The 27590-nt window shown below is 35.8% G+C and overlaps 13 protein-coding genes and 13 long non-coding RNA genes across 27 annotated transcripts, besides 1 other annotated feature; 10 read left to right on the plus strand and 16 right to left on the minus strand.

The window, feature by feature from the left end:
- Positions 1-80: 80 nt before the first annotated feature.
- SPOM_SPNCRNA.6246 lies at positions 81-2604 on the minus strand. Its single transcript, NR_195596.1, has one exon. It is a non-coding gene; the product is annotated as a non-coding RNA (long non-coding RNA).
- Positions 144-2413, plus strand: sac11 (inositol polyphosphate phosphatase). The gene has a single exon (NM_001022462.3). It carries the CDS (start codon positions 212-214, stop codon positions 2006-2008), a length of 1797 nt encoding a protein of 598 aa, NP_596541.1. The 5' UTR covers positions 144-211; the 3' UTR covers positions 2009-2413.
- Positions 2605-2725: 121 nt separating the features above from the next.
- Positions 2726-4913, plus strand: hom3 (aspartate kinase). Its single transcript, NM_001022463.3, has 2 exons — positions 2726-2864; positions 3236-4913. The coding sequence occupies exons 1-2, from the start codon at positions 2752-2754 to the stop codon at positions 4680-4682; spliced, it is 1560 nt and encodes a 519-aa protein (NP_596542.1). The 5' UTR covers positions 2726-2751; the 3' UTR covers positions 4683-4913.
- Positions 4899-7137, minus strand: ppp1 (pescadillo-family ribosome biogenesis protein). The gene is made up of 3 exons (NM_001022464.3): positions 7078-7137; positions 6872-7039; positions 4899-6717 (listed from the first exon to the last, which is right to left on the minus strand). The coding sequence occupies exons 1-3, from the start codon at positions 7097-7099 to the stop codon at positions 5084-5086; spliced, it is 1824 nt and encodes a 607-aa protein (NP_596543.1). The 5' UTR covers positions 7100-7137; the 3' UTR covers positions 4899-5083.
- Positions 6244-7065, plus strand: SPOM_SPNCRNA.6247. The gene has a single exon (NR_195597.1). It is a non-coding gene; the product is annotated as a non-coding RNA (long non-coding RNA).
- Positions 7138-7512: 375 nt separating the features above from the next.
- Positions 7513-7862: an LONG TERMINAL REPEAT.
- Positions 7863-8304: 442 nt separating this feature from the next.
- On the plus strand, positions 8305-11011 carry SPOM_SPNCRNA.6248. Its single transcript, NR_195598.1, has one exon. It is a non-coding gene; the product is annotated as a non-coding RNA (long non-coding RNA).
- On the minus strand, positions 8425-10698 carry dnt1 (nucleolar protein Dnt1). Its single transcript, NM_001022465.3, has 2 exons — positions 10389-10698; positions 8425-10336 (listed from the first exon to the last, which is right to left on the minus strand). Exons 1-2 carry the CDS (start codon positions 10529-10531, stop codon positions 8680-8682), a joined length of 1800 nt encoding a protein of 599 aa, NP_596544.1. The 5' UTR covers positions 10532-10698; the 3' UTR covers positions 8425-8679.
- Positions 11012-11056: 45 nt separating the features above from the next.
- mcm7 (MCM complex subunit Mcm7) lies at positions 11057-13519 on the minus strand. Its single transcript, NM_001022466.3, has one exon. The coding sequence runs from the start codon at positions 13398-13400 to the stop codon at positions 11118-11120; it is 2283 nt and encodes a 760-aa protein (NP_596545.1). The 5' UTR covers positions 13401-13519; the 3' UTR covers positions 11057-11117.
- Positions 13520-14151: 632 nt separating this feature from the next.
- SPOM_SPNCRNA.6249 lies at positions 14152-14728 on the plus strand. The gene has a single exon (NR_195599.1). It is a non-coding gene; the product is annotated as a non-coding RNA (long non-coding RNA).
- Positions 14198-14422, minus strand: SPOM_SPNCRNA.6250. Its single transcript, NR_195600.1, has one exon. It is a non-coding gene; the product is annotated as a non-coding RNA (long non-coding RNA).
- SPOM_SPNCRNA.6251 lies at positions 14662-15544 on the minus strand. The gene has a single exon (NR_195601.1). It is a non-coding gene; the product is annotated as a non-coding RNA (long non-coding RNA).
- On the plus strand, positions 15103-16552 carry suc22 (ribonucleotide reductase small subunit Suc22). Its single transcript, NM_001022467.3, has one exon. It carries the CDS (start codon positions 15235-15237, stop codon positions 16408-16410), a length of 1176 nt encoding a protein of 391 aa, NP_596546.1. The 5' UTR covers positions 15103-15234; the 3' UTR covers positions 16411-16552.
- A 300-nt stretch (positions 16553-16852) lies between these two features.
- Positions 16853-17347, minus strand: SPOM_SPNCRNA.6252. Its single transcript, NR_195602.1, has one exon. It is a non-coding gene; the product is annotated as a non-coding RNA (long non-coding RNA).
- trm1 lies at positions 16863-18618 on the plus strand (the record flags this gene model as incomplete). Of its 2 annotated transcripts, none has more annotated exons than NM_001022468.3 (1): positions 16863-18618. In NM_001022468.3, one exon carries the CDS (start codon positions 16863-16865, stop codon positions 18507-18509), a length of 1647 nt encoding a protein of 548 aa, NP_596547.1. The 2 variants fall into 2 exon arrangements, with proteins under 2 accessions (NP_596547.1, NP_001417969.1); NM_001431030.1 differs by having other exon boundaries at positions 16935-18509.
- SPOM_SPNCRNA.6253 lies at positions 17465-17757 on the minus strand. The gene has a single exon (NR_195603.1). It is a non-coding gene; the product is annotated as a non-coding RNA (long non-coding RNA).
- SPOM_SPNCRNA.6254 lies at positions 18001-18433 on the minus strand. The gene has a single exon (NR_195604.1). It is a non-coding gene; the product is annotated as a non-coding RNA (long non-coding RNA).
- Positions 18619-18782: 164 nt separating the features above from the next.
- Positions 18783-19428, minus strand: SPOM_SPNCRNA.6255. Its single transcript, NR_195605.1, has one exon. It is a non-coding gene; the product is annotated as a non-coding RNA (long non-coding RNA).
- Positions 18835-21852, plus strand: mrh5 (RNA helicase). Its single transcript, NM_001022469.3, has one exon. It carries the CDS (start codon positions 18850-18852, stop codon positions 20605-20607), a length of 1758 nt encoding a protein of 585 aa, NP_596548.2. The 5' UTR covers positions 18835-18849; the 3' UTR covers positions 20608-21852.
- On the minus strand, positions 19632-20211 carry SPOM_SPNCRNA.6256. Its single transcript, NR_195606.1, has one exon. It is a non-coding gene; the product is annotated as a non-coding RNA (long non-coding RNA).
- Positions 20475-21591, minus strand: rns1 (putative RNA-binding protein). The gene is made up of 3 exons (NM_001022470.3): positions 21357-21591; positions 21185-21290; positions 20475-21137 (listed from the first exon to the last, which is right to left on the minus strand). The coding sequence occupies exons 1-3, from the start codon at positions 21546-21548 to the stop codon at positions 20812-20814; spliced, it is 624 nt and encodes a 207-aa protein (NP_596549.3). The 5' UTR covers positions 21549-21591; the 3' UTR covers positions 20475-20811.
- On the minus strand, positions 21675-22829 carry nam9 (mitochondrial 37S ribosomal protein uS4m). The gene is made up of 2 exons (NM_001022471.3): positions 22733-22829; positions 21675-22679 (listed from the first exon to the last, which is right to left on the minus strand). Exons 1-2 carry the CDS (start codon positions 22766-22768, stop codon positions 21732-21734), a joined length of 984 nt encoding a protein of 327 aa, NP_596550.1. The 5' UTR covers positions 22769-22829; the 3' UTR covers positions 21675-21731.
- A 341-nt stretch (positions 22830-23170) lies between these two features.
- SPOM_SPNCRNA.6257 lies at positions 23171-24754 on the minus strand. Its single transcript, NR_195607.1, has one exon. It is a non-coding gene; the product is annotated as a non-coding RNA (long non-coding RNA).
- On the plus strand, positions 23202-24869 carry mpg2 (mannose-1-phosphate guanyltransferase). The gene is made up of 3 exons (NM_001022472.3): positions 23202-23337; positions 23401-23440; positions 23541-24869. Exons 1-3 carry the CDS (start codon positions 23297-23299, stop codon positions 24702-24704), a joined length of 1245 nt encoding a protein of 414 aa, NP_596551.1. The 5' UTR covers positions 23202-23296; the 3' UTR covers positions 24705-24869.
- pex14 lies at positions 24777-25879 on the minus strand. The gene is made up of 2 exons (NM_001022473.3): positions 25560-25879; positions 24777-25499 (listed from the first exon to the last, which is right to left on the minus strand). Exons 1-2 carry the CDS (start codon positions 25830-25832, stop codon positions 24912-24914), a joined length of 861 nt encoding a protein of 286 aa, NP_596552.1. The 5' UTR covers positions 25833-25879; the 3' UTR covers positions 24777-24911.
- On the plus strand, positions 24936-27433 carry SPOM_SPNCRNA.1633. Its single transcript, NR_150528.1, has one exon. It is a non-coding gene; the product is annotated as a non-coding RNA, possible alternative UTR (long non-coding RNA).
- abh1 (alpha-ketoglutarate-dependent dioxygenase) lies at positions 26114-27334 on the minus strand. The gene is made up of 2 exons (NM_001022474.4): positions 26474-27334; positions 26114-26410 (listed from the first exon to the last, which is right to left on the minus strand). Exons 1-2 carry the CDS (start codon positions 27240-27242, stop codon positions 26286-26288), a joined length of 894 nt encoding a protein of 297 aa, NP_596553.4. The 5' UTR covers positions 27243-27334; the 3' UTR covers positions 26114-26285.
- Positions 27434-27590: the final 157 nt, after the last annotated feature.

Consider the following 27590-nt stretch of genomic DNA (forward strand, 5'->3'; position numbering starts at 1 on the left):
TTATTGAGGATGGATACTTACTAGCAAATTTAGTAATTGATAAATCATAGTGAAAATGTCATTTATTCTATCTACGATAATACCACATGACTTAGCATAGAAAACCGTATGTTACAGTACAGCAGTAAGCAGGTTCGTTGTCTGCCGTCTACCAACCATCAACTTCACAGATCTTGGTATCTATCCTACAAAAACTTTAGAAAATTTCTTCATGGTTCAGTTTGAAGCAAACGAGAAGCAATTTAAGCTTCGTCGAGAAGATTGTTGTTTAACAATTGACCGAGAAAGTGGTGCAGTTAGTTTTGAGCCGGACGAGTTGAAACCAGTTGCCCGCAGCAAAGAAAATAGTGTCACATTGTTTGGTTCAATCAAGCTGAAAAAAGATAAATATCTTATTTTAGCTACAGAAAAATCTAGTGCAGCCCAAATTTTGGGACATAAAATATATCGTGTTCATAAATTTGAAGTTATTCCCTATCGTAACCTACTAGCTGACGATCAAGATGAATTGGATTTATACAATTTGTTACAAAATCATTTGAAAACAGGACCTTTTTACTTCTCGTACACATGGGACCTTACTAACTCCCTACAACGTTCTTGTACGGATGAGGGAAAGGCCTCACCTATTCTTCGAAGTGATAAACGATTTTTTTGGAACGAGTTTGCTAGTAAAGATTTCATTGATCTTATCGGTGCCCATTCTGAAGTATCACTTTTCATTACGCCAATGATTTACGGCTTCATCACTTCTGCTTCCACTATTGTTAAGGGACGAACAATCACGTTAGCATTAATATCTCGACGCTCTAAACAACGCGCCGGTACTAGATATTTTACCAGAGGTTTAGACGAGAATGGAAACCCCGCCAACTTCAATGAAACTGAGCAGATTACTATCGTTTCAGACGAAAAGTCAGAGGTCACTTATTCACATGTTCAGACCCGCGGTAGTGTTCCTGCTTTTTGGGCAGAGGTTAATAATCTTCGCTATAAACCATTGATGGTTGCAAATTCTGCTTCAATGGCTGCAGCCGCTGCAAAAAAGCATTTCGACGAGCAAATATCCATATACGGTGACCAGGTTGTAGTTAATTTGGTCAACTGTAAAGGACATGAGCTTCCTATTAAACAGTTATATGAAAATGTTATACGTCGTTTGGATAATCCCCATATCCATTATCATTATTTTGACTTTCATAAAGAATGTAGCCATATGAGGTGGGACCGGGTTTCACTCCTTTTAAATGAAATACAACCCGAGTTAGAAGAGCAAGGCTACACTACATTAGACACTCAAAAGTACCGTGTTTTATCTCGTCAGAATGGCGTTGTACGCTCCAACTGCATGGATTGTCTTGATAGAACCAATGTGGTCCAAAGCTGTATAGGTCGCTGGGTGCTTACGAATCAACTTCGTAAATGCGGAATTATAGGTGCTACCCATCCCCTTCGTTCCGTCATTCCTCTTGATAACATTTTTTGCAACATTTGGTCTGATAATGCAGATTACATTAGTCTTTCTTATTCTGGTACAGGAGCTTTGAAAACCGATTTTACTAGAACCGGTATTCGAACTCGAAAAGGCGCTTTTAACGATTTTGTTAACTCTGCTAAACGTTATATTTTAAATAATTTTTATGATGGAGCACGTCAAGATGCTTATGATTTAGTACTTGGACAGTTTAGACCCGATGTTAACTTCCGATATAGATTAGATTTACGTCCTCTTACTATTCGTTGTGTCCCTTATATATTATTGGCATGTTTAATCCTTTTCTTCATGACATTGTTTTCTAGATCTTCTTCTACGATCCTTCCACCTTCAATTCTTTTGATCCTGACATTTTTGGGAATAGTTGCATCTCTTTATTACTGTTTTGCCCACGGACTCCAGTTTATCAACTGGCCTAGGCTACTTCTTCCTTCTTTTTTACGCTCTGATATGACTCCAGAAGGCAGGGTATTTGTAATTAACCGCCAACTCGCTTCGAAGCATAAAGTTTGAATACTGATATTCTTATGTTAAACTATGAGTTTCCTTGTATATACTTATCGTTGATAGTTGTACTCTTGTAACCTTTGGGTACTTGATTTGTCGATGGTAAGGATTTTCATCGGATGAAATATATACGATTATTTATCGTAATAACACATTTATTAAAGCATTATTTTCCTTTGCGTGCTACAGAAGTGAAATCCTTTTGTTTGAGTAATAACAATGTACAAACTTATGCCCGTACACTGAAATTTATTCCTAGACAACATAAAGTGTTACGCGGACAGCTTATGCAGTCATTAAATATATACTGTTTTGGGTTTGTAGCGCTGCAGCAAGTTTAGACTAAGGTTAATAGTAACTTTACAATTCGGGCGATATATAATTTGAAATCATTATTTGTCGACAATAAGCATACGATTCAAATATAGACTTTTGTAAAATAATCTAATGTATTCACATTCATCTTCTATAAAGTATCCTTCAAATCAACAAAACGCCGACAACTCAGCGTTCAAAGTCTTCATATTAACATACTCATTGCAATGCATATCTGATTTAAAATTAAATGGTAAATATAGTGAAGCAACCAAGTATCATGCAAATTCCCAACGCAAAACAAATTAACGCAATTGTAAAAAAAATTGCAAAATAGAAGGTGGCAACGCTATCGAGATTTTCATCTGTGAATTGATCTAAATATCGGAAACGTTGAATTCCACACTTGAGCAGTGCCAACTAAAACATTGACCATGTCAATTGCAAAGAATATAGAAAACGATCCTAGCAAAGGGTGGGTTGTTCAAAAATTCGGTGGAACCAGTGTTGGAAAGTTCCCAATTAAAATTGCTGTTGATGTTGCAAAGTGAGTATTTTGTTTACAGTTTATATGATGGTTCGAGGAGTATGGTCATCGTCTGAATCTAGCAGGTTCAAAAATATTTAAGAAGTCAAGAGAACTTTTTCCTGAATGTGCGTTAGATTGGAGTTTTCATGCTAGAATGCCCGAAATTATTTAAAAATAAGATATTTCATGTGTTGAATTATGCTTGGGAATATTGGCTAATTAGGTTTTTTTGAATCGAATTCAAAATGAGAGAAAGGAGATAAAAGAGGTTTTGGTTACTCTTTCCACTTTCTATCGATATGAGACTTATATATTTAAATGCTTACTCCTCTACAAACTGTCGACCATTTTAGACCGTTAAATTACAAATTACTAAATAATTTATTTAGGGAATACCTAAGTACTAAGCGCGTAGCATTGGTATGCTCTGCTCGCAGCACAGATACCAAAGCAGAAGGCACTACTACTAGACTTATTAGAGCAACAGAAGCAGCATTGCGACCTGCTGTAGGTTCTGTGCATGATTTGGTTCGTATTATTGAAACTGATCATGTTCAAGCTGCTCGTGATTTCATCCAGGATGTTGGCATTCAAGACGAACTTATTGATGCTTTTCATGCAGACTGCGTTGAATTGGAACAGTACCTAAATGCTATTAGAGTTCTTTCCGAGGTTTCTCCTCGTACTCGTGATCTCGTGATTGGCATGGGGGAGCGTTTAAGTTGCCGATTTATGGCGGCAGTTTTGAAAGATCAAGGGATCGATTCTGAGTTTATTGATATGAGTCATATAATTGACGAGCAAAGAGAGTGGAGGAATCTTGATGCATCCTTTTACGCATATCTTGCTTCCCAACTTGCTAGTAAAGTTACCGCTGTTGGAAATAAAGTACCTGTCGTTACTGGCTTTTTTGGTATGGTACCGGGTGGTCTTTTGTCGCAAATTGGCCGTGGTTACACCGATTTTTGCGCTGCTTTATTAGCTGTTGGTCTTAATGCTGACGAACTTCAAATATGGAAGGAAGTTGATGGCATTTTCACAGCTGATCCCCGTAAGGTTCCAACTGCTCGACTTCTTCCTCTCATCACACCTGAAGAAGCTGCTGAACTTACTTATTACGGTAGTGAAGTCATCCATCCCTTCACTATGTCCCAGGTTGTTCACGCTCGTATTCCTATCCGAATTAAAAACGTTGGCAACCCACGTGGAAAGGGAACTGTTATTTTTCCTGATACAATTTCACGTCATGGTAGTGCTACACCTCCTCATCCTCCTAAAATTATGCCCGATGATATTTCTGCTAGCCTCGCTAACAAAGGCGCTACCGCGGTTACTATTAAAGACACCATTATGGTTATTAATATTCAATCGAATCGTAAAATATCTGCTCATGGTTTCTTAGCTTCCATATTTGCCATTCTTGATAAGTACAAATTGGCTGTTGACTTGATTACTACTTCAGAAGTTCACGTCTCAATGGCGCTTTACGAAGAGTCTGATGACGGTAATATGCATGAGGCATTCGTTGAATTGCGTCGATTGGGAACGCTTGATATTCTCCATGGTTTAGCTATTCTATCTCTTGTTGGTAAGCACATGAGAAACACTACCGGTTACGCTGGTCGTATGTTTTGCAAACTTGCTGAAGCCCAAATCAACATTGAGATGATTAGTCAAGGTGCTAGTGAAATCAACATTTCATGCGTTATTGACGAGAAAATGGCTGTAAAGGCTCTTAACGTTATTCATAAAGAATTGCTTGAACCCTTAGCTTTACATGAAGTTCCGTCACAGGCCTCGATGTTGGTTGAAAAGCCTTGGCTTTACAGTGCTTAAACGTACTGTAACCTTGAAAGTCAATTTAAAAAATAAAAAAAAAGTGTTGTCTTGCCTTCATTTTTTTGTTCTTTTTGTCTTTAAATATTTTACATTCTCTATTTTAAAATTACCGTGAGTTTTATTTTACTCATTATTATTATTTGTACGTTTATAAATAAATATTGACTACATAAAATTAATATTTTATAATATATCTCAAAAATTGATATTCATCTTCTTTATCTCCCAGTCGAAAAAATGTTAAGCAAAAGTGTATTTATTATATAAAAACGATCAGCTTCAATTAAATTGAACACGAACCTAATCCATGGATACAGTAAAATACAATGAACTCATTTTAAGAAACAAAAAGTAAATGACCCAAAATAATCTATTACTATGATTACTGTTTATTAAACCTAGTTTTCAACCTTTAATTTTTTCCTCTTTTCAATATCCCTCTTCCGATTGCGAAGCGCATTGTTGTAGTTTTCGTTTTTGCTATTTTCGTTTTTCAACTTACTGTAAAGCTTTCTCTGTTTATTACTCATCATCATTTTGGATAACTCCTTTGCCTCTTTTTCTTCTTTTTCTTCTGCAGTCAAAGTATCACGTTGACGCTTCTTAGTCTTTTTCGCGGACTTAGAATTCTGTTTAACATATTCAGAATAAGCGACACCGCCTGCTTCTGCCTCCAGCTCTCGTTGATGTTCTAAGTCTTCCTCTTCAGCGTCATCAATTTGTTCAACATTTTCAGGCTCGTCATTCTTCTTACTTATGGGCACTGCTTCGCCAGAAATATTATCATCAAGAGCTTCGGAAACATCGTCGTTCTCTTCAGCAGAAAGTTCAGCTTCAGGATCGTAGTCATTTTCACCTACTTTAACAAATGGACTAAGATGAGGAGGGAGCGTAGCGCCACAGGCATACAAGTCTGTCCTTTCCAAGATTCCTTTGTTGATAGAGTCGTATACCCATTGTGGTTGAATATATATCCTACCTTCGTACTTCTGTGAAATATGAGGACGATCACATATATGATGAGTAATCACAGGATCAGATTCTGAAAATGGAGAACCTGATCCGAGAATTGGATCCCATCCAACTTTACCACCAAAGGCACGAATCACAAATTCCAGAGAAAAACGGGGGACTTCACGAGAAAGGAAAAAAGTAAAATTAGAAAACAACGAGGTATTAGATGATGAAATATGTGATACTAGGCTTTTGGAATCCTCATTATCTGCACCATCAGCTGGTTTAAACTCATCTAAGTTTTCCTCCGTTTCAGGTTCCTCATCAGCATCCTCAGTAGTTTTTTCCGACTGCTCAACGACGTTCGCATCACTATTCACAATATCTCTTATTTTACTTTTTAAAGTAGCAATATTCTTACGAGCATTTTTGTTATTACCATGGACGATAGCGGGTAAGGAAGAAGACTCCTCTAACTCATAAGCTGCTAAACCAGCGGCAGATTCGCTTTTAGCAACATCAATCTTAGGGGGATAACGAAGTCCCAAGGTATTATATAACTTGAAATTTACAAACCCCATAAGTGCTTGATAAAATTCCAAAAAAGTGTGCATGATACGAAAATCAACATCGGTAGGAACAGATTGAGCAAATTTGTAGGGAACAATCCAGGTGATTTGCTCACCAAAAATCTCGGCCTGATAATAAATTCCTTTAATAGAGAGGAAAGCTTTACGAAGGGAATTTGACCGAATTACATAGTGTTGAAATTCAGCACATAATCTTTCACAATTAGCGACAGTAGCGGCACCAATCTTGTCGGTAACAGGCATAGTTGAAAATAAGAACAGCATACTAAGAGCATCATCAATATCTTTCAAGGCATCATGGAAGGTTGGGTAACGCTCTTTAATGATATGATCCAAAGAATAAGTGGGTTTTCTGGCCTCTAAACGTTTAGCAGTTTCTAATTCCCCTTTTCCCAATGCTTTGCTAAGCTTGCGAGCGAACACTTTGTACTCGCGAAACTTCTGTACAATAGGCTCATGTAACAAATACTGGATATCCTTAGTATAATCTATTATATTTATTAGTACATAATTTCATTCTTTTAGTTCATCAAAAAAAGACTAGCCCATGATAAAATTGACCATTCGGAAAATGCTTTTTATACCAAACGTCCATGTTCAGATAGCTATGATTCCGGTAAAAATTGATGCTATTAGACTTACAGAAAGTGACTGGAGCAGTGGAGCCTTTATTTGCTTTTTTCTTATTTTTTGGCTCACGAGGATAAACACCCTTTAAAATACAAATACGACGAAAATCAGCAAGAGTGAGCTGAAGCTTCTTAAGCGCTTGATTTCTCGTAATGTAGATACGAGCTGCACCTGCTTTCCCTGTTTTCAATTAGAAAATTTTTTTACAAGCTACATACCTTTCTGTTTTACCCTCGCCATTTCTTCAATTTGATGGCTTTTTGCAGAAAGAGGGTGTTGGAAGAATTTTGCAAAATCCAAAATCCTTCATACAGACTAGCTTAGCTCTCTGCACTGCGTAAATGGTGTTAGATGGTAGTATTATCTCACAGCGCTAAATTTTCTTATACTATTTTACGTTAAATTTCGCTATATTTGTGTTTTTCCGTACTTTTGAGATAAATCTTTGCGGCAAGGGACTAATTGATTTTTGATAAGTTTGTAAAGGTCTTGTAATTTAAAATAACTATCAAAACTTCTACAATTACTCCAAGTGAATCAATGTTCGACGATTTAGTTGTTAGCTACTCAAGTAAGTTATAATCTTAAGCAATACAGTAGTGATATATTAAAGTATTTATGTTTATTACATTTTACGGTAAATAAACAAATCTTCAGGTACGCAGCTAGGCATCTGTTTTAACGACAGGTAGAGTTGCGATGAGTCTTCCTTGTGATTTATTAAATTATATAGTACGCATATGATATATATAGCAATTTGTAATAGATATTCTTATATTCAGGTTACGTCGTTTTCTGTCACTAAAATATTATTATATGAGCCTCGCTCCTCAGTTCAGTTGTAGCTTCCATTTATCATTTTTATAATAATTTATATCAACGGTTTTTGTGTTAAATAGATAGACGGGTATACGCAGTTATTAATAATCTGATTTCACTTCAACTTATGGCATACAAAGTTACTCAACGTTGAATAACATAGCATAGTGTATCAGCGCTGAGATTTATGAGACCGTATGTATATGTTTGTGTAAAGGGAAAATTCACCCAATTTATCGTATTGCTAAAGCACTTTATAGTAAGAGTGTGATAAGTTTCTTTTCGATCATCTTACTTTTATAGAGCTATTATTTTACTACAAATAAATAAGTTCGTTCACTTTGCATAATATCAACTATACGCAGTTAGTTTGCCCGGATCAAGAAATTCATGTTTAGCTGGTCTTCGTTATAAACATACTAAAGAATAGAAAGATTTTACTAATATCAGTTTTTGTTAACACTATTGAACCATTATGAGTAATGTCGAGGGTAAAGTAATTACTATACAACAAATAATGGCATTTTTTGTGAATTTAGGTACTGCCTATAATAATATAAATACTAAAGCTCGTGAAAATATTTGAATATTGTAATCTAATTTGTTCTTTTTTTTTACGAATTTTAGTCCGGAAAATTTTACTAATATACTAATTACTGTCATTGTCTGGTCTCCTGTTTCCTACAACTAGCAGTTTTAATTTTACAATCAGTCATCAAAAAAGGATTTGAAATGAAGCAACTTAATGGACATTAAAGAACGTTCCATTTAGAATTTCAACATCTTTTTATCAGCATCAAAGTTAAATCAAGTTTTGCTAGCTAATTAACATGTAATTTTATTAATAAGTCAAAATTATGCAGAAAGCCAAGAAAACTAAATTTATTATATACGCAATATGATAGCACAACAACGCTATTACAGAATTCTTTTGCTATTGGACTTATGATGAAAAAAAAAAAAAAAACGAGCGTAAAGGGAGTTAATCAAAAACAAGAAATTTACACTAGGGCCGCCAAGCCAGCCAAAGCACTGTTTCTTTTGGCTTTCCTCTTTTTCTTTGTATTTAGTACAGTACTTGCTCTTTTCTCAACGGGAATAGGATTGGATCTATCTTCCTTCTCCGAATTGTCGCTTTCATCTGAAGAACTCCCTGACTCTTCACTTTCAGAAGATTCATCAGAACGCCCTTCTTCTTTTGATTCCTGCATACTGACCGCGGTCTTCTTCGTAAGAGAAGGTTCTCTAATTTCAGGAGAAAACGTTTTAGACAATTCTGAAAGACGTGAGTAAGACAATGTCCTATGAGTCTCCGGTCTTTCCGTAGAAGGCTTAGCTTTAGGTTCCTTCGGGGATCCTTTGGTTCCTCTATTCTGTATCTCGTGAGATACAGAATTTCGTTGTTGTGATTTCTTCTGTAGTTGACTTAAAGGAACAGAGGAGTCCGAGTCTGAATCCGAATCTGAATCATTTTCAGAACCAATCTCATCAGAAGGTTCATTTCCCGCTGCAGATATCGTCGATGTAGTAACAAGGGTCTGGGAAGGAGGGGGAAATTTGCTTTTACCATTCTCACTTTCTTTATCATGCTTAGCTGAAACGTTATCATTAACCAGAGATTTATTCGGGCTATCAACCTTCGTTAAATCATCACTAGTATCTGAATTTTCGGACGGGGAAGAAGATATAGAGGTCGTAGAGGATTCAGAAAGGGTATCGTTCTCCGATTCGGTGGTATCGTTTTCGGAAGGAACGGCAGTGGATGGATGAGATGAAGTTTCTCTAACTATTATTGCAGGAGCTCTAATTTCATGCTTTGCCTCCGTTTCTTTTTCATCGGATACATCTGATGAACTGTCATCATTGACTGAATCTTCATTTGGGCTTTCAACAGAAACTTCTCGAGTAGAAGAACGCAATGATTTATCATCAATTCCATCAATGGTTTCACTTTCTTTAATTAATGCGGCAGGAGAATGTTCGACTAAATATTTTCTATCATTATCTTTCATGCGAAGACGGGAAGGCGATGATAAAGTTCGCAAGGGAGCATCTGACGATGAATCAGAAGACGCATCGTTAATTGAAAAAAAGTTAGCTCGATTATAAGTTGTTGGTTGACTTGGTGTTAAGGAACTATTGAAGGATTGGTGATTATCATCTTCCTCCTGAGTAACTGATAAATTAACTATACCGTCAGCCTTTCTATCTTTATCTGGACTTTCAATTTCTTTTAAAGCAATCCCTTCGGTTAATGTACTTTCATTATCATGATTTGAAGAAATTGAGTATGCTCGATCGCGAATACTAGTTGGTCTGTATACAAATCCAGGAGAGTTCGCATCAATTGCCTCTACAAAATTTTTTTTTGGTAGTTTTCGAGGGTTTTCACTCTCATCCGGATGCGTACGCTTCCCATTGATTGCATGAACACCATTAGATGCACTTTGGACAGTAGCGAAATCATTTTCAACGCCATCTAAATCATGTTGAATATTTTTTTCTTTGAAGTTTATCATAGTCCCATCTAATTTCTTCAACGGAGAAGAGAATGATTCGACAATGACCTTGGAATTAGTGGGAAAGATTTCACCGACTAAGTACTCATTAGGAATGTCGTAGCTTTCTTCATTTTTTATATTTCTTATGTTTATATTTCTATAATAATTTTCGTTAATAGTAGAAAGATGGAGCATGCTGCTATGCTTACGATTCAAAAGGATAAAGTGATTTGTAAGTTTCCTGCACTTTTTCTTTTAATAAAGAAATTGAAGAAGATGGGTCAAACAGAATCATAAATTGATTATCTTGTTCACCATCTTTGATTATATGAAGCCTTAATGTAGTTCTCATTTCGAATATTCAGCAAATTTCTTTATTTGATTCTTACGGAGAAGTGGATCCGGCAAACTAGTTATAATGGAATTAATCAGTATTAAAAAGACGTTAAAACAAAGTAAGTTATTTAAAATGGAATGCCCATTTCTTGACACCAATGGGTATCCAAAGTTGGTTGCTCTAAGGAAGTGCGTAAAGTTCTATTCGCAATTTACTCGGCATGACAGCAGGAAGGGTGGGACAGCAGTGATGAACAAGTTAAAGGTGTAAAATAATGCTAAATGTCAAGAAATAAAAACTCATTACTCATTCCTACGACTCGAGCATATTGACACGTATCTTAAGGTTTTATGGTCCTTCCAAATCTAACGAAACATATTGGCTTAATATATCTTCCTTTCAATTGCGTGAATTAACATTTGAATACAAGTAAATAAACTATCATAGATTAAAAGAACGACAGATGTATTAGTCAGAATTAAAGAATATTCAACAGAAAAGTAGTTTGACGTCTCAGAATAATTTCTATAGGTTGTAAATTAGCTTAAAGCAATTAATTGGCAGAAAAATTAAATGATAGGAGTTATCTATTAGTAAATTGTTAATTCTCCATATGTAAATCCGGATCGAGGAACATTATTGTTTGACCATTGTTTGTAGTTAAAAGAACACCAAGGTCTGTATATTCCTGTATTGTATTTATTAAATGATCTTCAGTAAAACCCTTAGCAAGTACGCGTTCACGAATAGCACGTAGTGTAAGTGAGCGTTCATTGCCTTCAACATCTGGTATGCTATTAAGCATGTCTCGAATAATTTTATATATTTTCGAGGTAATAGTAGTATCGTGAGAACTAGGATCCAAATCATCGTATAGTGATGACTTTGAAACAGACATTAATCTCAAAGCTTCATCAACATCGCCAATCTCCACTCTATTACTGAAACGCAAACGAGCTAATGCTTGTCCCATTCGCAAAATAGCGAGAAGTGTACGTGGAGTAGTGTGAGCGAATTGACGCTCATTGGCTTCATCACGCTTTTGGTTTTGTCGAAGTTGAACATAAGCACCAGTAACATAGTCGCATACATCCTTTGGTACGACTGGGCGATATTGTCTAGCAGAAGAAATATAATGCCTAATCATGTTTGGATCTAATGGTTCAAAGTCCATTTTAGGTTGTTCGTTATGCATGTGAACATATGTTACGTGTTGTGCCAAATGCTCGTCTGTTTCACGAGAAGGAGTATCTAAAATTAAAAATAAAATATCAAACCGGGAAAGCAGTGCAGCTGGAAGATTTATATTGTGGATTGGTGCCACTTTCGGATTATATCGTCCATATAAGGGGTTCGCAGCGGCCAAAATACTTGTTCGAGCATTTAAAGTCGTAGTGATTCCTGCCTTTGAAATTGAAATAGTTTGCTGTTCCATTACTTCATGAATTGCTGTACGGTCACTTTCATCCATCTTATCAAATTCGTCAATGCAGCAAATACCGTTGTCAGCAAGTACTAAGGCACCTCCCTCTAAAACCATTTCATCCGTCACTGGATCACGCATTACAGCAGCAGTTAAACCAACACCTGAAGATCCACGACCTGTGGTGTATACTCCTCTCGGGGCAACCTTCGAAATATACTTTAATAATTGAGATTTTGCGACACCAGGATCACCAGTTAAACAAATATTTATGTCACCACGAATTCTCATTCCATCCCCTAACTCTTTAGTAACACCTCCGACAAGCAACAGAAGTAAAGCTTTTTTAACATCTTCATGTCCATATATCTCGGGAGCAATGGACTTGGCCAGTTTTTCGTACACATTGCCTCCTTGATTTAATTCAGCGATAGCAGCCTCCGATTGAGGAGTTTTTTCAATATTTGTGTAATTTTTAATGATTTGTGAAACATAATGGCATTCTAAGTAAGTATCGGTTAAGAGCCCGGCGCGCATTGCTCGAAAACCAGTATACGGAGTCGGCAAAAATATACCAGAAATATCAACGATATCGCCAGGATTTACAGAGCGAGTGATAGCACCATATAAGTGGACGGTTAATGATCTAGGGATATGGCCAATAGGTACTTGGTTCGTTAATTCTTGTATTTTTACTTCCTGAAAAGGAAGAAATTTACTGGCTCTTGTGCTCATGAAAAGCTGACCTTTTGCATCATTCTTTTTACATTCATCCGAAGGACATTCAGACATTGGAAGGAATGTCTTCTGACGGATTTCTTGAAACACTTCATACCCACATCGATCACATGTATAAGCATTTACAGTTAAGCTAGGCTTAACATCACTTGTACGAGTAACTATACCACGGACAGTCAAAAGAGATCCCAAGTTTTCGCCTCTTAAATCACGAACGCTGAATGGTTTTTTGTTGCGAGTTACTGGTCGAAAGTATAAGTCATAACCTCGGGTTAATTCAGGAGGAAATCCTTTATGCTCAGGGTCTATATTTTCATTCCTTTGAACACGTTGCTGCATAATTACATCAAGTACTTCGTTGCGATAATTAATTTCCACAGTAGGAGGAGGCATCAACGCATCTGCGCACTGCGAAAAAAGTTCAACAAACCGTTTAGCATTAGATTCAATATTATGCAAAAGCTGAGTATCACTTGGATCGAACTCGTACAAATCATTCAAATCAACATTAATAACATTTGACTCTCGATTGGAGATTTTTTGTAGTATATCCATATACTTTGATTTTAAAAAAGGCTCATCACCTGCATCCGACATCGAAATATCCTGATTTTGTTGTCCATCTTGAACCTGTTCCTGCTTGAAGTGGGATAGAAAATCCGTAATTTTATGTTGACATTCTTCATACTCTGGGATTTTTAAATCTATGGTGGGAAGTGCCATGCTTTTCAAACCAAAAAAGTATCCCAAAACTTTTCTGCTGAATTAGCAAAAAATATAAAGGTTCAAAAAGAAAGCAAGGGTATTAAGTAAGGGTAAGATACCAAGAAAGGTTCTTCTTTAGGTTGTTTTAGTTAGTTGGTAGTATGAATCAACGCGAACTCGTAAGGTAACAAAAATGTAAATATTGTAACTTAGGGCATATACAAATTGTCATTGACTCTAAAGAAATTGCAGTGTATAATTTTTTTGATTCTCTACATATTTCCTTTTTAATTTATTACTCTCGCAGCAAAAGTAAACATTCAGTTTGATTTTAAAAGCCACTATGTAGTACTGTTAGAAATTTTTTTTGGAGAGTATTCACTATGTATAAATAAACAGTTTATTTGTTTTAAATTAATAATAATCATTTTGCCAGACAATAAATTGGTCATTTTATTTTCATAAATGTATGTCTAATTGTTTTCATTGCTTCAATCGATTGTTATTTTAGCTATCCATAATTTTTCCTATTTTTCTTCTACACGTTTTGTATTTCTAAACATGAGAGTTATTTAGACTACTGCCTAAAATTTATTTCACTTTTATTTTTAAAAATTTTTTTGAAAACTTATGAAGTAAGTTAGCAGGGAAATTCTCAAAAGAAATGCGATATCAACAATATAAAAACTTCGAGTAGGGAACTTTTTATTTTTTGTTCGGTTATTTCAAACATCAGTGAAGAATGAATATAGAAAATTCTTTATTGTTTTATACCACATTGTAAACTGTACCTAAAAGCACAACACGCAATAGAAACGTGCTATTGGAATGCTTATTTATTTTCTGTTTACAATAGACGAATATAAGTATTTCTTTTTTTTTTTACGAAAGGATCAAGGTATTAAAATTATTCACAGTATGTGGCTAGGTCTCTGTCGCGCTTATCTTTTTTTAATTAAGCAATGTCTTTATGTACGGTCGCGTCGCATTAGAAGTTTCGTGATTTGTAATATTTGAGCAGTTATAAAGCGCTCTACATCTCGGATGAAAAGGAGATTGTGAAGAGATATTTATTTCTAACATCATATCGTACTACTAGGCTGATATCATTGCGTTTCATCTACAACATAAATTGAGGTACCCTGACGCGTCTTAAGTATTACACTGAAAACTACTTTATTAAATTATAACAAAAAGTGAGAAATTTAATAATTTATTTATTACATAAAGTAATAAATTCATTTCTATTTTTTCAATTATTTGAGCCTAAATAATTGAATTTATTCGACTCCACGCTTAGCATCGAATTCTTCGATTTAAGCTATCACATTTTTCTATTAACTAGCTACAATTTCCTGCTTTAAGAAACCGTTATTATAACACACCAGAAGGGAAAGGAAGTAAGCCCTTGCTTTTCCCATTTAATTTGAGATTGTCTTCGAATTTATTTCATTTTTTTTACTCGTTGCGTTTGTCTCCAAATATTAATTAGTACATTGTTTTTTTTCAACGTTATTCATCTCCATCAGCCTTTGACTTAGTTTAACTGCAATTTTCCACTCTGTAAAATAAGGCAGCATTTTGTCTATTTTGCCTTCACTCTTATTCATTGTGTTATCATACCCAAAGTGCGACAAATTAACATCCACAAAAAAAACGGTGGTGTTGAATATACTACAATACTGTGCACTACATTGGATAACCTACCTTTGAAAGTTTTGCCATTAACCACAACACATCTTGGGAAGCCACATCGCAAGAGATAATCGCGGTGGAAGAAAACTTTTGTACTTATTCTATATACAGATAAATCCGGTCAGTTTGGACGAAATCTCATTATTAATCTTACAAAATGGGCCTTGAGCATCTCGAAGAATTCAGTTATCCTAAGGAACATGGTGAAGAAGTCGAGTATGATAGCGAACAAGGTGTTCGTAAAATTTATGTTAAATCTATTAAAGAAACCTTTAACTTTGATAATGTAAGTGAAGAAGAGAAACAGGAAGGAGGCGACTACTACTTGGGCAAAAAGGAAGATGAGCTTGATGAAGTTGTGCTTCGCCCTAATCCTCACCGCTTTGTTTTGTTTCCAATTAAGTATCACGAAATTTGGCAATTCTACAAGAAGGCTGAAGCATCTTTTTGGACTGCTGAGGAAATTGATCTTTCGAAAGACTTGGTTGATTGGGATAACAAGTTAAATGCTGATGAACGTTACTTTATTTCCACTGTACTCGCCTATTTCGCTGCGTCAGATGGTATTGTTAATGAGAATCTTCTCGAGCGTTTCAGCTCTGAAGTTCAGATCCCTGAAGCTCGTTGTGTTTATGGTTTCCAAATTATGATTGAAAATATTCACTCTGAGACCTACTCACTTTTGCTTGATACATACATTCGTGAACCTAAGGAAAAACAGCGTCATTTCGATGCTATTTTAACAATGGGTTCTATTAAGGCCAAAGCCAAGTGGGCTCTTCGTTGGATTAATGATGAAGATTCCACCTATGCAATTCGTTTGGTTGCCTTTGCTGCTGTAGAAGGTATCTTCTTTTCTGGATCGTTTGCCTCTATTTTTTGGCTTAAGAAACGTGGACTTATGCCTGGTCTTACTTTTTCCAATGAATTGATTTGTCGTGATGAGGGTCTTCACACCGACTTTGCCTGTTTGATGTTTAGTCATTTGAAGCACAGACCAGGCCGCAAGGTTGTTGAAGCCATTATTGTTGAAGCTGTTGATATTGAGAAAGAATACTTCACGGACGCTCTTCCCGTTAGTCTGCTTGGTATGAATAAGGATTTGATGTGTCAGTATATTGAATTTGTTGCTGATCGTTTGTTGGTTGCTTTGGGCAATGACAAGTACTATAACGTAACCAATCCTTTCGATTTCATGGAGAATATCTCTTTAGCAGGAAAAACAAATTTCTTTGAAAAGAAAGTTTCTGACTACCAAATTGCTGGCGTTATGTCGGGTACCAAGCGCGCTGAGAAGGATGATCATACATTTACAATCGATGAGGACTTTTAGATGACTAGTTATTTTTGGTTTTTAGATAAGTTAAAGCAAAAAAAAAATATTATTGATTACTGATAACCTATTTAGCAATAATAAATTAATATGTTTAATTAGATTTTCGTTACTCTATACTTTACAAATCTAAATGGCTACTTCAGTGAATGTAATGACGAAGTTCTAATTTCTGAAGTATTTCTATTCAAGTTCTTTTCTCTTTTTCATTAATTTACTACGTCTAAGAAAAGTTATTTTCCAGTCATAGACTAAAAGACCATTTACTTATTATCCTTATTGTCAATTACCTAAACCTACAAGATTACATGTATTATACAATACTTTGTAATTCGATTTATGGTTGACTTATCACATCTCGTATTTTTTTAATGAATTACTGCAAATTTACTCTCAAAAATAATCAATACTTTCTTTTTTTTTAACGATTATTTTTCTTTAATTCGTATTAAATGTATGAAGCCAATATGCTAAGATTAAGTCAAAGGATCTCAAATGCTGTGAATCACTTCTCAACCGCCATGATGTCGGGGGCTTCTGCAAGTTTGACCGAGGGTAGTGCAATTATACCATTTTCAAATCCGAATGAAGTCTTTTATAACCCCGTACAACAATTTAATAGAGATTTAAGCGTTACAGCTATTCGTGCTTGGTCGGAAACTAGATCCAAAAAAATTGTTGCAAAATCTCATCACCGGCATCAGCTTCTCGATCAAAACTCCGAACTTAGCCAAGAAAATCTTACTAAATGTGATACAACTCATGATTTTGAAAAAAACTGTTCGGAAAAGACAGATTCTACTTCAGCTGATAATATTGCTGGATTTACCATTTTAGAAGCACTTTCCGCTACTGGATTGCGTTCCATTCGGTATGCTAAGGAGTTGCCAAATGTCAAAAGGATACTTGCAAATGATTTATTAGAAAATGCTGTGAAAACCATCGAGAAGAATGTTAATTACAATAATGTGAGCGATATAGTAATTCCTAATAAAGGAGACGCTAATGCTGTTATGCATATGAACAAATTTCATTACGATGTGATTGACCTTGATCCTTATGGATCTGCTGCCCCGTTTCTGGATGCTGCTGTACAATCCGTTTCAAAGGACGGTCTTCTATGCATCACATGTACTGATTCAGCTGTTCTAGCCGGTAATGCATATCCAGAGAAATGCTTTTCTAATTATGGTGGGTCCTCTTTGCGCTCTAATTTTTGTCATGAGCAGGCTGTTCGTCATTTGCTTTATGCTATTGCAGCTTCTGCTGCAAAATATGGTCGCGCTATCAAGCCGCTACTTTCCCTAAGTATTGATTTTTACTTTCGCGTATTTGTTCAAATTAAAGCAAAGCCTGTTCTCGTAAAAAATTTACAAAGTCAATCGCTATTGATATACCATTGTTCAGGCTGCGGTAGCTTTGCCGAGCAACCACTTGGAAAAACTTCTCCGGGAAGACTACCTGGAACCACCAAATTCTCTAATGCTTCGGGGCCTCCTGTATCTGCTAACTGTGAACATTGTGGATATGTGCATCATGTTGGAGGCCCTTTATGGGGTGGACCCCTACATGATGCAGAATTTCTCAAAAAAATGCGCGCCATTGCAGAAGATTTAGACCCTGAAGTCTATGGCACTAAACGAAGAATCTTAGGTATGCTCGCTTTGGCTGATGAAGAACTACCAGATGTTCCATTTTATTTTGTTTTATCCCAAATTTGTAGCGTCTTGCGCTCCCAATCTCCTCCTCAAAATATATTTGTTTCAGCTTTGTTAAACGCTGGATATCGGGTTTCTGGTTCTCATGCCAAGAGTAATGCAATTAAAACAAATGCTCCCTGGTCCTTCGTTTGGGATGTTTTGCGCTCTTGGATTAAAGATCATCCAGTGAAGCTTGAAAATATTAGTAAAACATCTGCTGGAGCAGCGATTTTGGAAAAAACTCCCACAGCTGAGGTTGATTTTACATTCAGGCCCGATTCCGAGTTTGCATCCAAAAAAGAAGGTTATACTCGATATCAAATGAACCCAACTGAAAATTGGGGCCCAAAAAGTAAACCTGGTAAAAGAACTATCGCTGAAGTTGACTCAAAATCTTAGGTAAAGTGGAGCACAGTTTAAATACTCCTTGTATTTTAGGTTTTTGGATAGTACATACAATTTCATTCTTTATGTTATTTCGGAAGGTTTATGCAAATTATAAACAGGCTAGTACAAAAAAGATTTAGTTTGTGTATTCCATACTAAATACTTGTTTAAACTAATAGTATCCGCAACACAATTAGCAATGTTAAAATGATTTATTGTTTAACCGTATTCTTCTTTTTTACATAATTATTTAAAGAAGGTGCAAATATTTTCTTAATTCTTTTGCTTCAACAATTTTTGGTATTGTTACTTTCGTTGGTGGGGTACTAACTCGTCCAACAACAGTTTGCTCATGAAATGTTGTCCTGCCTCGATATTGGATCGTTTTAATGCAATAAAAGTTATAAATGTGATGGGATTGCGTCTAAACGGACGAAGTGTTCCTTGGTTGCTTCAGACACGAAAATTTATCAATATCACTAGTCCAAGATACACAGCTGGCAGGCCTGTTATTTTGAATGAAAATCAACTAATTAGATACTTACCAAATTACACAAATAAAGGAGATGAAGAGGTAACCCGAAGGAAGAAATTGCATGAACCCAATGGACCAAAATTTCATGAATTACCCCTTAATCAAAATATATTAGATGGATTGTCTACAAATTTTGCAGAGTATAAAAATTCAACGCCTTTGCAACAACGCATAATCAATGCGTTAATGAAGAGCGGTGTATCTTTCATTGTGCGAGGTTGGAATGGCTCAGGGAAATCGTTTGGAGCTATGCTGAGTACATTATCGATGTATTTCGAGGCTTTAAAATTCCTCAAGCATAATCCTGTGGCAGGAAAACCGGTTCAATCGGGATGTCAAGTTTTATTCATTGTACCTAATGATAATCTGGCAGCACAATACCAGTTTTGGATTGAACGTTTATTACATGGGATTACAGAAAAAGAAGAGTTGCAACATATTTATAAAATTCTAACGCTAACGCCGGCTTCGTTAGATTCTTTTCAAAACAGGCCACCATATATAGGAATCACTACATTCCCAAATTTACAGCATTGCATAAAAAAAAATCAACCAATCTTAAAACAATTTACTTCACAACTTCAATTATTAATTGTTGACGAATCAGATTTAGTAATTCCCGATCACGGCAGATCACGAAGGCTCTCTAGTCCAGAGATTCTAGCTGACAAAATCTTTCTGTCGTCGTTTATTCAATTGTGTAAAAAGAATTTGAGGATTAATATGGATGACGAAAATGTCGGTGGTATGGGGATTCACTCTCAATTACATGGCAAAGGCTCAATTCCTACAATGGTATTTATGTCTGCATCTAATAGTAAAAATGGTGTTAATTATTTAAGTCGATATATAACAGATCAACTCGGGATAATTGGGATCGATAGAAAACATCAATGGTATTGGAACTTAACCAGTACTCCATCAGTTTTTCATTATCTCATAAAAGCTCAAGCTGAACCAAAAACAACAAAGGTCACTTTGACAAATTTGCCATATGAGTTTGTTCGATTCAATAATTCTATGCATAGTATTGGTGACAACAATTTTTCATACAACAATTCAGAGGCTGTCTTACAAATATTTGCACAATCAGTACCTCGAATATTAAATATAGAAGCCAAGAAGTCAAAACTCGAGAATAACATTTTAAAGTGTGTTATGATTGTACTTCCCAAAGAGTTTAATCCTCACTCTTTTTGCAACCAATATAAAGGGTTTGCTGTGGGTAACCGTTTTTGGCAATGTCGAACACTGTCGACTGAATCGCTAAATTTTTCTACTAACCTTAATAACGTTGTATTTGTTGCAAACCCTTCTGAAATTCGAGGCCTACATTTACCCTCAATTACACACATATTTCATCTTTGGAGTACTTTTTCTGGTGTTGCTTATCAGCATATAGCTGGAAGACTTGGAGCAATGGGTCAAACAGGAAAGATCTTTAATTTCATTATTCCGGACTACTATAAAAGCAATGATTTTAAAAAAACAGATTTCCGTCGTTGCATTCTCTTTATGCTACAAAGGGTGGGAATCCGACCGAAAAGTTATGAATTTGACGACGAACACTTTTAAATTCTAATAGGACTTAGAACAATGAAAATTGCACATCCGATAAATACTTCGTAAAATTTTCCCAAAAAATAATTTATAGAGGATCGACCGTTCACAAAAATTTTAATAGTAGTGGTACGTATCAAACAACGACATAATAAAGCTTTCAAACTGGAAATTTGTTTTCACTTTTCTTTTTTATTCAGTAGGCCACAATTTGCGGGATTAAGGACGATGTCTATAGGAGTGATAGGGGGGTGATTGATCAGAATATTCAGATATATTGGAACCTGGAGATCGGCTACGTGCCCGAGAATATCTGGAGCGATGAAACGATTTATCGTTGTAATGTGAATTGTTTTGTGACCTTGATGGTCGATACGAGTTTTCGTAGTGCTTATGGTTTTTGTGTAGTGACTCAAAAGGAAAACGTTTTATCGATACAAACAACTCCTCACCATCAAGCTCAGCGTTGTTCATCTTATCGACGGCGTTTGCGGCCTGGTCATGGTATACGTATTCTATGTAGCAATACCCTTTATTCAATTCAGCTGCAAAGTTAGTGGGTGTAATTCATAAAAAATAAAAGCTCACTCACATTTTTTATAAATTGGCATGAAAATATGATCAATTAGTCCATAAATCCCAAATATTTCTGCTATATGTTCTTTAGTGACATTACGCGTCAAATTTTCCACAAGAATCTATTTTGCATCGTATTAGAAACGATTAGTATGCCTTAAATAACTAATTATACATGGAAAACGTACTGTTCGCAATGGTTCTTCTGGAGATCTGGAAAGCGAACTCGAGTAAGATCTATTCGAGGAAAAAGAATCACGACTACTAGACCGATGTGAGAAATTGGAAGAACGCGACGCTGAACGTCCAGATGGAGATCGGGTATTGTTAAATTGTCTTGTTGAGCTACGTCCACGATAAAAGGCCTCCTTTTGGTACATGAAAAAAGATGTGCCAGTTCTTGTATGTGTATAAGATTTGGTTACGTGGATAGCAGTAGACAGGGCAGTTACTTCATAGAGCAGGAAAACAAAAGTGGAAATCAACATAGTATTACAAAAAGCATAATTGAGAATGTTTTATATTTTATTACTAAACTTTTGAGAGGAGTTCATTTATTCGATTTATACGAGTTTCGTCAACTTTCCTTGACGAACTGGATACCGATGAGAGAATGCTTCTTTGGGAGAAACATTTCGTTTTTTATATAATTCAGGAGGTCCTTGATAAAATGATGCATCGCGTACTTTCTGCGGAATAAGCCGTCTGGCCTGACATCTAGCTGCTCCTTGCCGCATATTACGACTTCTGATATAGTATGTATAGGCTAAAGCGTGCAAGTCTTCAGGAAATGGAGAAGGAACTTCCGTTAAGCCAGGACGAGCAACTGGATCACGCACATAAACAAAGGAACAAGTGCGGAAGCAAACTTCTAAATAAGCAGGGATAAATGCCATTAGTGACATAAACGGTTTAGGAACAAAGTTGGAAATTGTTTCATTGATAGAGGGCAACTTTCCATTAGAAGTCTGTTCAAATAAATCATCATCATTATCCTTTTTTTTTTCATTTTCTCCATCCTTAGAGGACACCTGTTCAGTTTGCTTCCCATCCTGTATAGAAGGGGTATTGTTACTAGAGGCAGAAACACAATTCATTACTGATTTTTGATCAACAGTTACTAAATCACCAGGTAAGAGTTGACGATAGGCACGGCGTTCAGGTTTTCCGTTTACGTGCACTTTTCCATGAAGCACCAGTTGGCGAGCCTGTAAAGCGCTAGACGCAAATAACGCTCGATGAATAGACATGTCTAAACGGGATTCCAAAAATGCATAAGTCTGATTCATAAAAGGGATGGGAAGCTTATTATCTAAGGAAGAAATAACCCCCTCCAATTTTGGGCGGAAGGCATTTTTCAGTTGATATTCGCGTAATTGAGGACCATGATAAGACCTTGTTTCCTTCTTCGCATTCCATTTTTTTTGATATAAAGTTCTATTATTCAGAGCAGGTAGTTGTTTTCTTGCAATGTTGTATATATTGTATTTGTTCCACGACGGACGCAAAAGCTAGATATGTATTAATAAAAGCGAAAAAATCAATAATTTCATATATAACATACACCGCGCTTTAAAGAGAACCTAAATTTCCCCTTCATGAGCAATTAAGTCTTTGTCACGAGAGTCCAATCTTCCAGCGTAGTGCGTGAAGTTGATGGTAAATTCATAAAGGTGATTAAAGAGAACAAATTTTTAAAAAGGCTACTTTTACTCGAAAATTCAATTAGTAAATTTTATTTATTTAAGTTTTAATGCATTATAATTTGTACCAAAGCTAGAAGGTGCTTTACTATTTTCTGCAAAACAGCTGATGATGAGCATTAAGTTCCTCACGGCTGGCAAAGTGCCTCAGCCTGCAGCACAATTTTTAGATCATGGGTTTTTGAACTAAATTGATTTACATTAGTATTTCATTGTTACATAGAGTATTATCTTCTGCAGCCAGGCTATTAAGTGCAAATATGAACTGGCAGAAGTTAGCTCATAGCGCTACCTTCCTTATTAAACAAAGGAGAGCTGGACAGGACTTGCACAGAACCACACACCAAGTTTCAAGAGGCGTATATCTCTTTCGTTTTTGGTGATTTTGATACTCATTATTGATTTTTTAGTATTAAATTGCTATTATGATTTCCTCTGCTGTCATTCTGGTCGGGGGTCCATCTCGGTACGTACCAACGAAAAATAAGTCTATTAAACGCGTGAATATCAGTAACTAATTACTTTGCAGTGGTACCCGATTCCGCCCTCTTTCGTTTGATGTCCCTAAAGTACGTCTTATTTAGAATTTATATGTTGGTAAAATACGTAATCCAGTTTTACTTTCTAGTTGCATTTGAAACATAAGAGCTATTTTGCTAACTAAATTAGCCTTTGTTTAAAATTGGAGGACGAGAAATGATTTACCATCATTTGGCGGCTTTATCCAAGATTGAAAGTGTTAAAGATGTCTTTTTGGTTGGTTTCTACGATGAAAGCGTTTTCAAAGATTTTATCAACGAAGTAGCTTCGCATTTCCCCAGTTTCAATCGTATCAAGTATCTCCGTGAATACAACTGCTTAGGAACTGGTGGCGGCTTATACCATTTCCGTGATCAAATCCTTAAAGGACATACTTCTAATGTTTTTGTTATGCATGCGGATGTGTGTTGCAGTTTTCCCTTACAAGAATTGTTAAACGTTCATCACGAGAAGAAAGCTTTAGTTACTTTAATGGCTACTAAGGTTAGTAAAGAAGATGCTTCTAACTTCGGTTGCCTTGTAGAGGAACCAAGTACTGGGCGTGTACTTCATTATGTTGATAAGCCAAGCTCCTATCTTTCAAATATTATTTCATGTGGTATTTATATCTTTGATGCCTCTATATTCGATGAAATCAAAAAAGCGTACGAGCGTAGACTTGAGGAGGTCGAGAAGCAACTCAGGTCCTTGGATGAAGGAATGGAAGACTACCTCAGTTTGGAGACCGATGTGCTTGCTCCATTGTGCTCAGATTCCTCTAAAGCCATTTATGCTTATAATACTCCTGAGTTCTGGCGTCAAATAAAAACCGCTGGCTCTGCTGTTCCTGCTAATTCCTTGTATTTACAAAAGGCATATCATGATGGTACTCTTCCAAAACCCGACACTGAGGCTGAGATCATTCAGCCGGTTTTTATTCATCCTAATGCTATTGTTAGCAAAGGTGCAAAGATTGGACCCAATGTTTCAATTGGTGCTCGTGTTCGCATCGAGGATGGCGCACGTATTCGAAACTCAATTATTCAAGAGGATTGCGAAATTTCTGCCAATGCTGTTGTTTTACATTCCATTCTTTCCCGCCATTGCAAGATTGGTAAATGGTCTCGAGTCGAAGGTTCTCCAACTCTTCCAAGCCAGCACTCCACTACGATTATGCGTAACAGCGTTAAAGTCCAAGCTATTACTGTTATGGGCGCCGATTGTATAGTCCATGATGAAGTACGCGTTCAAAATTGCCTTGTACTTCCTCATAAAGAAATAAAGGTTGGTTTGGTTGGTGAGATTGTGATGTAAGATACTACATTTAACCTTGCAGCAAACTTGCTTTTTATTATATCTACTTGACTCTCCTTTATTATATAATATACATTTATTAGCTGATGCAGAATGCAGATTGTTAAATGATTAAGATGCGTCTTGACAGACCAGTTAAATGACATTAAGTATTATTCTAGAAAAAATCCTGAATTTAATTGTTATTAGTGATTTGTTTTATTACTGTCAATAAGCATCTTCTGCAACGTAAGACTCTGCGGGATCAATATCATTGAAATCAATGTTTTTAGAAGCCTCGTTATGCATTGATATTTGCCAATCTGGAAGGGAGGCAGTACCAACCTTTTTAGTTTGAAAACCTTCTGAAGTATCTAAAGGATTCTCTAATACTGGTATCGAAGAGTTTGATGTGGTAGCGAAAGTGTCGTCTTTTTTTGAATCAGTTTGTAAACATCGTAGAGAGCTAATTTCTCTCGAAAGGTTTTGTAATGCTTCTTCTTGAGATTTCTTAATTTGCTCAAGACTTTGTGGTAAAGTAATAGTACTCATGGTATATACATCTTGTGAGATTCTAGCTATTTCACGATCTCGGTTTTCGGACGTACGCTTCAAAGTATTCAACGTCTCTTCTAAATCATCTAACGCAATGTCCAATTCATCTTGCTGTTTTTCAGTTCTCTCGGAAAGCTTTCTTGTTTGTTCATCTAAATTTTCGAGTATTTTATGAGCTTCTAGAAATTTAGCATCCAAAGCGTTTTTATCAGCTTCATAAGCGTTTTGAGATGGTGCGCGAAACATTGGTGCTATGTATTTCTAAATTTAATTATGTTAAAACAGCACGAATATTTTAAATGTTCAGTTTTTTGAACGTACCTTTACTAATGAATACGCCGACCATGCAAATCCAGTCGAAATAACGCCCATAATAAACCAATCTCTCCAATCTCTTGAAACAAAATTACTAGTGTTTTCAAATCGAGGATAAGAAGGGAATAGCGGATTTTTTGCTAGCTTGAATGCTTCTTGAATTTCTTCGGCAGTTAAACCTTTGGATTTTAGAAATTCAATCTTTTTCACATCAGGAGCATCTAATACAGTTTTTTCTCTTAAAAATTCAACGGAGTTTCTTAACAAATCCTCCCTCATTTTTCAAATTGACAAATGCTTTGTACCGAATTCGCTAGTTAGTAGTTGTATGGAAATAAGCAACTGAAATATATTGAGTAAACTCCGGACTGCAAGATAGTAATTTCACGATAATTCTCTAAACAAGCTTGGAAATGTCGAGGTTTATGTTTTTTTAAGAATGGGATTACACAATTGTTTAATTTGTCAAATTAATTTGTGAAAGTACGCTAATGAATTGTTCTGGTTATATTACGCCGAAAGTTATTAACTGACAAATTAAAGAAAAAATTGTTTCTTATTGTTTGGTGGTTTAATACAGTGTTAAATAAAAAAATTATTTTTCGAAAGTTCAATAGAAGGAACAAAATATTGACAAAACAAGTAAGCACATGATATATATGTAATTATGGTATCAATCATTCCTAAGCCCTAAAAACAATTTCTATTTTATTAAAAATAACCATATTTACATTATCTAGAAGGCCTAACCTGTCTAACATTGAAGTTCACTCGCTTTCTTGAAATCCATCCATCCCAAGCCTTGTTTCCAGTCAATAGGTAATTAGGCGTAGAGTTGGGTATAATCTTAGGAACAGCTGCGGTAAGTTAGTAAGCAATCAATTGACTATAAATGAGGTATTTGAATGAACAATGCTTACCATGGAAAGCCTTTCTAGAAGTTCCAGTCATAATTACAACGTCTCCACTGTGTAAACGTAAAGCTGAAGGCTTTTCCGACCTCGACTCGGTACCGATCAAATATATGCAATCCAAACCCATTGAGAGAGAAATTAATGGAAGTGTCAAATCCTCTTCAGATTCATCGATATGTGCACTCAATGTGTCACCAGGAGAATAAAAATTTACGATTGCAGCTTCAGCTTTCCAATGTAAAAAATCTGTGCTCTCTTTAACAACCTTTTCAACAAAGTCACCTAAATCTTTGGGAAACCCAGGAGATTTGGAAGGATCAGGATACTCCTTCGTCGTCCAGTCATACTGTTCACCTAGTGTAACCCATCGAAGCTTTTTATGAACTAGTCTGTCAACCGTCAAAGGCTTAGTTTCTCCAAGGCCGTCAATGATACTTTCTCCATCACCATTGTAATATCTGCGCCATATGCTATCATTACCTAATGGTAGTTGATAAAATGGTGAAAGGTTGGTCTTGTTTTCAGGATCTTGAATTTGCGTAAACATTATAGATTTTAACAGCTGCATTTGCAGTTCCGATGAAACATAGTTTTTAAGAATTAATAATCCAGGAGCTTTTTGAAAAGAAAAAACTCTAGGTTTAATTTCAACTAAAGCTTCAAATCCAAAAGACTGGGGATCATTAGGATCAAGGACCTCAGACATGTCAGGAATTGTGTCGGCACGACATTTATAGCGTTTTTCTTCTAAACGAAAAACATTCGCCTGTTCCATGTTTCCCGCTAGCATTTCAATAAACTAACTTTATGTGGAGAAATCGACAGATCATTTAATAGAGACTGAATGAAAAAGTTTAGGCCACTTGCAAGGTTTTTCTCCCAGACAGTCATAGATAATTAAATACAGTAAGAACCATAGTACAACTTAATTCAATTTTTACCATAATGCGTAATATTTATTACCTTTACATCTTTTATACATATTCTCAATTAATATACTTTGGCATATTTTAAATGCGAAGTTCTTAAATACGCTTTAAATGGTTAACCCTTTTAAAGCAGCAAGACCCAACAATACTATTCATTTTACCGAAAAGTGGTATTTTATCATACAAAAAATAGA

The sequence above is a fragment of the Schizosaccharomyces pombe genome (genome assembly GCF_000002945.2).
Source record: "Schizosaccharomyces pombe strain 972h- genome assembly, chromosome: II".
NCBI lineage: Eukaryota > Fungi > Ascomycota > Schizosaccharomycetes > Schizosaccharomycetales > Schizosaccharomycetaceae > Schizosaccharomyces > Schizosaccharomyces pombe.

What these genes read in the sequence shown, in the direction of transcription:
- abh1 (NM_001022474.4), bottom strand. Translation starts at nt 27,242, where the DNA reads ATGGAACAGGCGAATGTTTTTCGTTTAGAAGAAAAACGCTATAAATGT. An exon ending in TTCTAGAAAGGCTTTCCATG is followed by an intron (nt 26,411 to 26,473) that starts GTAAGCATTGTT and finishes AACTTACCGCAG; the next exon opens with CTGTTCCTAAGATTATACCC.
- sac11 (NM_001022462.3), top strand. Translation starts at nt 212, where the DNA reads ATGGTTCAGTTTGAAGCAAACGAGAAGCAATTTAAGCTTCGTCGAGAA.
- mrh5 (NM_001022469.3), top strand. Translation starts at nt 18,850, where the DNA reads ATGAAATGTTGTCCTGCCTCGATATTGGATCGTTTTAATGCAATAAAA.
- hom3 (NM_001022463.3), top strand. Translation starts at nt 2,752, where the DNA reads ATGTCAATTGCAAAGAATATAGAAAACGATCCTAGCAAAGGGTGGGTT. An exon ending in ATTGCTGTTGATGTTGCAAA is followed by an intron (nt 2,865 to 3,235) that starts GTGAGTATTTTG and finishes TAATTTATTTAG; the next exon opens with GGAATACCTAAGTACTAAGC.
- pex14 (NM_001022473.3), bottom strand. Translation starts at nt 25,832, where the DNA reads ATGAGGGAGGATTTGTTAAGAAACTCCGTTGAATTTTTAAGAGAAAAA. An exon ending in CGGCGTATTCATTAGTAAAG is followed by an intron (nt 25,500 to 25,559) that starts GTACGTTCAAAA and finishes AATTAAATTTAG; the next exon opens with AAATACATAGCACCAATGTT.
- mcm7 (NM_001022466.3), bottom strand. Translation starts at nt 13,400, where the DNA reads ATGGCACTTCCCACCATAGATTTAAAAATCCCAGAGTATGAAGAATGT.
- ppp1 (NM_001022464.3), bottom strand. Translation starts at nt 7,099, where the DNA reads ATGGCGAGGGTAAAACAGAAAG. An exon ending in GGCGAGGGTAAAACAGAAAG is followed by an intron (nt 7,040 to 7,077) that starts GTATGTAGCTTG and finishes AATTGAAAACAG; the next exon opens with GGAAAGCAGGTGCAGCTCGT. An exon ending in CACTGCTCCAGTCACTTTCT is followed by an intron (nt 6,718 to 6,871) that starts GTAAGTCTAATA and finishes TAAATATAATAG; the next exon opens with ATTATACTAAGGATATCCAG.
- dnt1 (NM_001022465.3), bottom strand. Translation starts at nt 10,531, where the DNA reads ATGAGAACTACATTAAGGCTTCATATAATCAAAGATGGTGAACAAGAT. An exon ending in TCACTTTATCCTTTTGAATC is followed by an intron (nt 10,337 to 10,388) that starts GTAAGCATAGCA and finishes AAATTATTATAG; the next exon opens with AAATATAAACATAAGAAATA.
- mpg2 (NM_001022472.3), top strand. Translation starts at nt 23,297, where the DNA reads ATGATTTCCTCTGCTGTCATTCTGGTCGGGGGTCCATCTCG. An exon ending in CTGGTCGGGGGTCCATCTCG is followed by an intron (nt 23,338 to 23,400) that starts GTACGTACCAAC and finishes ATTACTTTGCAG; the next exon opens with TGGTACCCGATTCCGCCCTC. An exon ending in TTTCGTTTGATGTCCCTAAA is followed by an intron (nt 23,441 to 23,540) that starts GTACGTCTTATT and finishes TAACTAAATTAG; the next exon opens with CCTTTGTTTAAAATTGGAGG.
- nam9 (NM_001022471.3), bottom strand. Translation starts at nt 22,768, where the DNA reads ATGAAGGGGAAATTTAGGTTCTCTTTAAAGCGCGGT. An exon ending in GGTTCTCTTTAAAGCGCGGT is followed by an intron (nt 22,680 to 22,732) that starts GTATGTTATATA and finishes ATACATATCTAG; the next exon opens with CTTTTGCGTCCGTCGTGGAA.
- rns1 (NM_001022470.3), bottom strand. Translation starts at nt 21,548, where the DNA reads ATGTACCAAAAGGAGGCCTTTTATCGTGGACGTAGCTCAACAAGACAA. An exon ending in CAGAAGAACCATTGCGAACA is followed by an intron (nt 21,291 to 21,356) that starts GTACGTTTTCCA and finishes GATGCAAAATAG; the next exon opens with ATTCTTGTGGAAAATTTGAC. An exon ending in CATGCCAATTTATAAAAAAT is followed by an intron (nt 21,138 to 21,184) that starts GTGAGTGAGCTT and finishes CTAACTTTGCAG; the next exon opens with CTGAATTGAATAAAGGGTAT.
- suc22 (NM_001022467.3), top strand. Translation starts at nt 15,235, where the DNA reads ATGGGCCTTGAGCATCTCGAAGAATTCAGTTATCCTAAGGAACATGGT.